The 9,015-nt window shown below is 43.4% G+C and overlaps 1 protein-coding gene across 2 annotated transcripts in view; it reads left to right on the top strand.

The window, feature by feature from the left end:
- The first annotated feature begins 306 nt into the window (after positions 1-306).
- SMYD2 (SET and MYND domain containing 2) overlaps positions 307-9,015 on the top strand; it is a 29,130-nt gene continuing 20,421 nt past the window's right edge. Inside the window, exons 1-2 of one of the 2 annotated variants that reach the window (XM_066178283.1) lie at positions 307-593; positions 3,253-3,316. In XM_066178283.1, the coding sequence (XP_066034380.1) occupies positions 412-593; positions 3,253-3,316 (246 nt within the window). In that variant the 5' untranslated portion in view covers positions 307-411. The remainder of the gene's footprint in view (positions 594-3,252; positions 3,317-9,015) is intronic. The other variant, XM_066178282.1, reaches the window with a different exon arrangement.

Genomic DNA, 9,015 nt, shown 5'->3' with positions numbered 1-9,015 from the left:
CTGCACTAGGTGCTAATATTACCGAGAGGGCTCTGAGGCCAGCGGGAGAGCCCCTTTCCCGGTGCTCCCGCTGCCCGAGATCCGGGTGGGCCTGGGGGATGCTTCCAGCGCACACAGGTTGGCGTGGGCAGCCCCTCCCGGCCGCCAGCCCGGATCGGCGGGCCGGGCTCGGGTCCGGAGCTGCGGGCAGGCCGGCCTGGGCGCCTGGGCAGCACCAGGCCTCTGCGGGCAGCGGCTCCCGGTGCGCAGCCGCCGGCGGGGCCCGCGCCGCCCGGAGGAGGCGCTTCCCGCGGCGGGCGGGCGGGCGGCGGCTCCGGGCTCCCGAGTGCCGGCGTGCGCGGCCGGGAGCGCAGCGCTGCCAGCCCGCCCGGCACCCCCGCCCTGCCCTGCCCTGCCCTGCCCGCGGCCGGGATGCGCTCGGAAGCGGCGCCGCAGCTGGGCGGCCTGGAGAGGTTCGCAAGCGCCGGCAAGGGCCGGGGGCTGCGGGCGCGGCGGCGCTTCGCCGTGGGGGAGCTGCTGCTCAGCTGCCCGGCCTACGTCGCCGTGCTGACCGTCAGCGAGCGCGGCAGCCACTGCGACGGCTGCTTCGCCAGGTAGGGCCCGGCGGCCGCGGCTGCTGCGGGGCGGCTGCAGAACCTTCCCCCTTGCGCGGCTCCTGCTGCTGCGGCAGCGTGGAGGTTTAAACTCAAGGCCGGTTTCCCGTGCTCAGCAGCTCAAGAAAGAGGAAGGAAAAAAAAAAGTTCTGCTCTTCCCGTGCTCTGGCGGTCACGTAGCCACGTGCGTAACCATCCTCTCGCAGGAAGTTTCGTTGATCCGTCTAGTTCCGTAATAAGTTCGTGTTCGCTGGTTTTAATGAAGGTTAGATGAGGGCGAAAGGGTCTGCAACCGTCTAATACACACTTCACATTCCATAGTGCGGGTGGCATATCTGTGAATGAAATGTGTATACATCTCCGAAATGAAATGTACAGAAACATCTGTGTATTACCTCTGTCTGAAACCTTAGTCTGCAAATTACTTTTGCTGGGGCGGAGCGCAGGCAATGCAAGAACTTGTTTGTGGCATGGCTGGGAGCATTGGGACTGGAGTGCTGCCTGCTCTTAAGTGCTTTGGGATTCCTAGTGCTGGAGGGATGCGGGGAGCTCGACTTTGCCGGGGCCTCTGCAGCTGCTTCCTCACCTGTGTGGAGGGGAGGCATTCAAGTGTGTGCCTCAAGCCTCTCAATATAAGCTACTGCAGGGGAGGGGAAAAATAAAAAAAAAAAGTGCATATTAGGGTTAGCAAATTCAGCATGGATATGACACTCCGGCATGTCACACCACACCGTATTTTTAGAAGGCGCAGTACTTTCATGGCTTCTGACAGCTTACTGAGGAATTAAGTGCTTACCTGGTTATAACTCAGAGCAGATATGAGAAGTTACCTCAGTAGAGAAAAACAACTGTTGTAATTGTGCTATTTTTATCCATTCATCCTTTTTCTTTCCTCATTACCTTATCTGCTTGTGAGTTGTTCACTTGATTCACCCGTCTCTTTGTGTATGAGCACCTAGTAGAGTTCCTAGTGAAGCCGGTGAAGGGAGTTCCATCAATTTGAAGAAGGGTACAGCTGAGGTGATTCTCCTCACCCCCTTTACACATTTTCCCAGCCTCTAAGGTTGTTTTTTGGTTTAGGGGTTTGGTTTTATTTTTTTTTTTAACTCTTGTACCTAATCACAGATTTCCCTGTACCAGAAACTGCCTGGTTTTGTTTATTATACTCAGATTTGTCTGCCAGAGGACCGGGGAATACTTCCATACTTCACTGATATGAAGTAATATCGTAAGGATAATAGTTATCTCATGGAATAGCTTTTCGTTAACTTCGGGAGCAGCTGCTTGTTATCCATACAAGCTTCTCCTTTGGAGCTCTGGAGGAGCACAGCGATCAAGGAACAGACTGACTGCAGCAGGACAGCAGTTAGTGGGGTAACCCGAAACTAATTTCACACCAGGGTGATGAAGTGCCGCTGAGGAACGATGTCTCGGTGATGTAAGGTGATCCGCCAGTGCTCAGACATGTGTTCTGTGGCTGTGACTGTTGCATTAGCACTGAGCTAGCACGTACTGGATTCCGAACTGTGCTTGTTGAACTTGCAAAGAGCCCTAGCAGGGAGGTTGGGGGCTCGGCACCGGCCGTGGGAAGGGAAACTTGGCGAAGTTGCCATGAAAACTTTGGTGGTAACATGGGCAAAATGAGGCTGTAATATTGTATTTGCAAGAGATAGTGGTTGTTACTTTAAATACGCGGTTGTAATGTCAGCAAGAGGAGTCATGATGTTAGCCCGGCTCGCTCATGTTGCACCTTGTGTGCTTTGCAGATACAATCAGAGGATGCCAGACTTGCTGGGTTTTATGGGCTCCAAATGCCTATATATGTGACCGCCAAAATGTTGTACTCTATTGCATCATATGAGGACCCTCACCCTTGATTTACTCCAGTGAGCTTACATCAGTTTCGGATTTTTTTTTTACTTATTTATTTTTTTTGCTACTTACATCAGGGAGAGTGTGCAGACATTTTAAAAGCATTCAGTCCTGCTGAGAGATCCCTACTGCTGTCATACCAAAATGTCACTTGTTGGGTAACACATGTTCTATTTTTGGTGGGATCTGTTGCAACACATGGACTTTAAAGCAGAAAAGGACCTTCCTCGTGGCAGTTCCCTCTGTTGGGGTATATACAAATATAAAAAAGGAGAGTGTGAGCCTTAGGTCTGCTTAGAATACAGAGATATCAGAGCAGACAGGAGGGACAATGAGTGACTCAAGTGTCAGGAGATCAACAGTATATTCAATAATGCAGTTTTTTTTCTTGGCTTTTGGAGGCACTTACTCAATAAAGGTCATGCATTCTATAACCAAAGAAGCAGTAGAATGGTCATAGCAGAACCAAAGGGTTCATATTGTGAACAAGTACACAGAGCAGTCTTAAAGTTTGCAAAACACAGTAGGTTTAGCTCATTATGCTTGTATAGTGGCAAAAAATGATGCTGTCTGTCAAATAGCATAGAGTAACTTGTTTTCAAACCCAGCAATTTACCAAGAGAGCAGAGTGCTTATGCAAAATGAGAGTTGCTTGGAAAAACGTGCTTTTGAAAGTCTAATGCAGTTTTCATTGTGAAATGCAAAATACTATGCAAAAAGTGATCCAGCATACAGTTTTATTTCATTCAGGTTTCTAGGACAGAATAACTTCTGTTTTCTTTTTAAGGAAAGAAGGATTGTCCAAGTGTGGAAGATGCAAACAGGCCTTTTACTGCAATGTGGAATGTCAGGTACAGTCATGCAATTTGCGAGGGTGGGAGGGAAGGAGGGTGGGGGTTGCAGGACTCCAATTTTTGTGTGGCATTGATATGCTCTAATTGTAGCTATGGCTAATAGCAGTCCAGTCAGTTCCAGCATCCCACAGATGCTGACCATGGAGTGTTGCTTTGGACAATTACAGGATTTCGACATGGTCTGCATGAGTCTTTCAAGATCAGTAGCTTCAGGGCTTGGTACCATTGAGACTTTGATTAGAGCTGCCTGTCAACCCACTAATTATGTCTGTATTACTTCTTCCTTTAAGGACAAACCGTATCATTTAGCATTAGCTCACTAAACTGGTAAGAGGTCCTGTGTCTAATGGAAAAAAAATCAAATCATTAAATAGCCATCTTAGGAGAGAGAGAGAGATTTTTTGGGATTTTTTTTTTTTTTAATAATATTTGCAAATATTTTGAGTATTGAGACTACCACAGCTGATGGTAGTCGTAACCATTTGAAATCTACCAGGCCACCTAACTTACTCACTGTGGCGACTTTTATTCTTTTTATAAACTTTGTTTTTTAAAGGCCCTTGTAGATGTAGAATATAAGTGCATACTGAAGTAGAGCCATACAAAGACATCCAAAACACTTGCATACGGTTTTAACTCTGTTTTTAACTCAAATTAGAATAAGCACCTTAAAAAAAAAAAAAAAAAAAAGAAGAAGAAGAGAAGACAGAAATAGAATCTAGCCTTTTTGGGCCCTCAGCTTGATGAGGGAGAATTATCCAGTTTCTGTGTGGAAAGACTCAGCTGGGGTGCTGGTTGAATAATGTGAGCTATGCAAGGTCTGTGGTGCTGGGCACAGAGTGTGGAACAATGCTTATGAAGGATTTGAGTCACCCAAGGTCTGGGCCCGATGTAACAGTGTGTTAGCTATAAATAATCCAAACCTTCTCCTACATGTTAACATGCTGTTGGGTGCATGGGTACATGCCAAGTAGTCTCTGTTGTCATTACCTGGACAGAGATGTTGTGGTTTGTGCTGTTTAGTTCCCAGGTACTTTGGACATGGCTGTTGCTTTTATTTCGAGGATATATCTTATTCTCCTGTTGCACAAATTTCAAAAGAAGCCTGACCTCCCATCAGTTTTCCTTCTATTTCCTCCCGTACTTCCTGCTTTCCCACTGAATCCTAGTGAGTTGTGGGTGAATCAAATAGCCTTTTGGGTTTAAGGCACCAGGAGAACTCAAAAGGCTTAACAGAAATGAGTTTTTTTATGAAATTTGCAGTAGTTCATAGAATTTCCAAAGTGAAAGCTTACTGTATGAGCATCCTTAAGGGTCTTGAGAGGAATCTGGATGAGCTTTAAAGACAGTGTAGAGAAAGCCTATGATTCGTTACTGAAAAATGCCTGTTTCTAAGAAATATTTCCTCATTTCTTACAAGCTTGTAACTAGATGAGGGAAGGAAATCCTTGAACAAAGCAGCTGTTTAGCAACTTTTATCTGAGACTGTGAGTTTCATCTCTTACTATATAAAATGTGTAATCACTTATGAAACAGCTCTGCAAGATTTTCTGAAGTAGGAAAGCTCAGTAATTTGTGCTTGCTGAGAAGAATAGCAAGTGGATGTCACATTGAAAGTAGAAGAATTTTTTTCTTCTCATCCATGGTCCTTTGCTTTCATCCCGAAGTGGCCCTCCCTCAGTGTCCTGACTTCCAGCCTTGACAAAGTTTGTACTTTCATATTTAAAAACAAGGAGGGATTGAGTTCTTTTCCTTTTCATTTTTTCCCCCCGGTAAAGTTTTGTACATGTATTGCTGGTTTTTAGATTGATTTTTTTTAAAACAAAATTTTGTTTTCTGGTGATCAGAATTCTCGCTCTCTAGAGGGGCATGTTCTTAGAGTAAAAACCTGAACTGCTCAAACTGAGTGTCCTTAAGTCTGCTAAAGCTGATGCTCAGCAAAAGCTTGTCTGTCTGATAAGTTAGTGAATTAGAATATTTCCTGCCTGTGGGTGTGTAGTATGATGCTCTAGATATAAAGGCCTTAGATTTTGTTGATGTCTAAACTATAGTATGACATGCACAGCTACTAGAACCTCACTCTTGCTGGTGATATACATATGGCTTTTGATTCCCTGGTTGATACTGTCTTCCATCTTTTGGGCCCTTCTGAGTCAGTCTGATGAAATTTATGAATGTTGCTGAGATTGAATTCTTTGATATTCTTTCAAAATTACCTTCAAGCACAATATTCGCTGGAAACTGGTCTCCACTGACTGTACGTGCTACACAGACACTGCACTGCATCTTCATCCGTGTCTCGTTCAAAGACACTTTTCAGCAGTTGAGCAATTCTTTGTCAAAGCCAAAAAGGATATCTGTGTCTTGATACTGAATTTGTAACACTGGAATGTACAGGAAATGTGTCCCTTTGGCCTCCATGGATGTGAGACATCATGTGACAGTGATAAAAGGCCAAGGCTGTACTTGAGAACTCTCATGGTATTGTTCATTTCATTTTTATTTTATAAGTTGATTTTTCCCTGTAAATCCATATTTTTTTTTCTCAGTTCAGCTAACAATTGTACCCAGCAAAGGCATGGTATGATTTCATATGTTGGTTAGTATGTTGTTAGTCAATACAATTCATTTAGACCAATGTTTACCATATGAGGCATGTTGGGATGAAAACCCAAAGCTTTTGAGCTTGCTCTTTTCTTCCTTAAAGATGTCCTGTACCACAATTCGTAGGAATACTTGCTCATTGTGGGGAGAGGTGGATCTGTGAGATGTGAATCTGTGCACACACACACAGGCTTTGGCACAGCTCCTTAATGTTCATGCTTTGGTCTCTTATTTTGCTTTTAGGATAGATAACCACATCCTTTGGCCTATGTTAAGCTGGGTGTTTGAGAGTGGAAGTTGCCTTCACTGCCTGTCCTTGCTGCTTTTAATGTTTAGTGGGTTGAATCTAGCCTGAGTTTGCTGAGTCTTTCTTTTCCCAAGCCCTAATCCAGGTGGCCTTTTAAAAGGGATTGTGATTTCCAGCAGATTCACACCGTCCCACTCTCCAGTTTCACCTCCTTGGAGCACAGGCCTGTTATTATAGTAGTGGCTTTCAGCCCCCATCTGCAGCTGTTCAGGTCTTGACTTCTTGAACTATAATAATTTTAGTCAAGCGGGTGGAGACCTGAGGTCTTTTTTCCTCTTTAGAAATTAGCTGCTGAAACATCCTGAAGGTAAAATGTTGTAAGAGGGTTGGTTATGTGGTTGCGATTTTGGAACTGGTGAACTTGAACCAGCTACTCGAACTCCTCTTGCTGTTATTGCATATGGCTGTCATTTATCCCAGACAGAGTGAAGATCAGCTAGCCAGTGTGCAGGAGGAGATGTTTCTGTGGTGATTTTCAGAATTTGAAATACATTTTTAACAAACAATTGTTTGTTTTATGGGTTTTTTCTTAACATGTCATGTCAAAGGCTGCTGTAGTTGGTATTGCTGGAGTAAGTGAAACAGGTATTATTAACCAGCCTCAAAATGTAGATGCTCACCTGTAATTAGTATTAAGTAGGTGTGTTTTAAATGGGACCTTGTAGAAATTGCCTGCTGCTCTTTGTTGAGCTTTGTAGAATAAAAGACAGATTTTTTTGCTGTAATGATTCTGCACAAAAGGATTTTGACACTGCAAGATTGCATTGGGTGTCTGTCCCCATACACAAAAACTTTCCCAATGTATTTTTATTCAGTAAATGTCTGCTGTGAACATGGTAAATGTTAACCAGTGGAAGTCAAAATACCCTCTATAACCCGGCATTTGGTAAATGATAATAGGGAAGGATGGCTGTGAAGAGATATAAAACTTTTACCTTCACTGCTTGTTGAAAGGCTGTGTCAGAGAAATTTGTCAATTAATATCAGACATCAGAAGTTGCCTCACTGAAATTCAGTTAAAGAGTTGGATGCAATTTGATCACAATTGGGCCTTAAGATTTTGAAGAAGGGACCTTAACCCCTGGACTGGCTTGCCCATCATTTCTCTCTCGTATTTGTGTGTGTTTCTTTTTAATTGAGTGAAATAGAACAGAGTTTTTATTTAGTATTGAAAAAGTCCATGTGAAAAAGAAGGTATGGGACATTTGTTTGGACTTGACTCTTATTTTTTTTAATATTATATTTTGTTACTTGTTGTTTTTCTCCTACAGTGAGGTATAAGACTGTGTTCTGGGAATCAATCCAGTAGTCCTGGATGGCAGAATCTTTTTGAAGAGCTTGGTGAAGAGGAGTGTTCCCATGCTTTGATGTAGAAGGCATAAGCTTTAAAGAACTTCCCTTCCAAAAATGTTGTCACTCCTAAATGAAGGGAAAAATATTGTGGAAAATAGGAAGAAAATATCATTAATGTAGCATTAGGGATTCAGCTAGAACAATGCTACTTGTTATAATTCAAACTACTTGGAGGAAAATGTGGAAAAGAATGCAAAATACAGTCCTGCTGTGATCGCAGGGAAAGCTGCTGTCATGGTGTTTCTATCCCAGGTATTACTCAATCATCAGAACTCTCTTTTCCTTTTTTTTTCTTTTTTTTTTTTTCTTTTTTTTTTTTATGCTGTTTCAGGCTTTTATCTCATTTTGCACAATTCAGCCGTATCTTGTCCTTTTAACCTCCCTACCAGTTCATATAACTCAGTACGATTCTGCCTGGGGAAAGATTTTAATTAACGATGTGTAAAGAATAAAGGGACAACTGGATTTTTTTAAAAACACTGCTTTGAGAAAGGCACGTGATTTTGCATTTTGATTTTCTATCAGGTAATTTCTCCTGTTTATTTAATGGGTGTGTATGGATGAGAGTTCTGCAAAGCTTGAGGTTCAGTGCCTTCACTTTTTGAACAATCATGCTAGTATTAGTGGGTGTCCTGGGTGAGCAAGAAGAGGTGAGAGATGAGATTTCCCTGTCTCTTTTTAGCCTTTCGCCTGTAGATTCCTAAGCAAAGGCTGTCAGGAATTTTCCAGAGAAGGTTTTGGGGCATACGTAGGAAATGGGTCTCTCTGGGGATGTATTTTGTAGTGTGACAGCTGTAGGAGAGTCTAGAGTGTAATTTCACATGACATGATTACAGTGTAATATACTATTTTGGTTCTGGTCTGTATTGCCACATCCTCTTAGAATATTTACACTGGCGCTTATTTCAAGCAGCCTGTATGTAGGTTGTTTTAAAAGTACCATACTGAGATATTGCAGACAGCAAAGTTGACATTGTGAGGGGTTGAATACCTTTGCAGTGTTGCACTGCTTCAAATCCTACCCAAGGCTAGGGCAGGTGGTAACCTTTCTTTTCCTAATAAAATAACCTCCTAAAGCTGTCCATGCCCAGGACAGTTGAAATAACTGTTTTCAGTGGCAGAATTTTTTGGTGCAGTAACTCTGAAATTAATAATCTCAGCTTTTGTTTTGATCTGCAAAACCTGTAAATAATCTGGCCAGCCGAGGCAGGAGGCACTGAGGGTCCTCATTCCCCTGACTGTTTATTGCTTTGGGTTGTTGTACGTGGCCTACAGCTGTAGTTCCCACAAGGAATACATCTCCCGGTACACCTGTAGCATATCTACCAGTCCTGTGTAGATGCTTCAGACAGCCTCCTGTGTGTCTCCCTAGTGTTTCAAATGCCTTTTGCCTTTAGTGGTTAGGCAGCTGAGGGGAATTGTTCCTTCTGTG

The sequence above is a fragment of the Chamaea fasciata genome, unplaced genomic scaffold (assembly GCF_029207755.1).
Source record: "Chamaea fasciata isolate MVZ Bird 193981 ecotype frontalis unplaced genomic scaffold, bChaFas1.0.hap1 SCAF_3, whole genome shotgun sequence".
In the NCBI taxonomy this organism is placed as follows: Eukaryota; Metazoa; Chordata; class Aves; order Passeriformes; family Sylviidae; genus Chamaea; species Chamaea fasciata.
The sequence above is the reverse complement of the archived record's forward strand: the minus strand, read 5'-3'. Positions and strand labels throughout refer to the sequence as shown.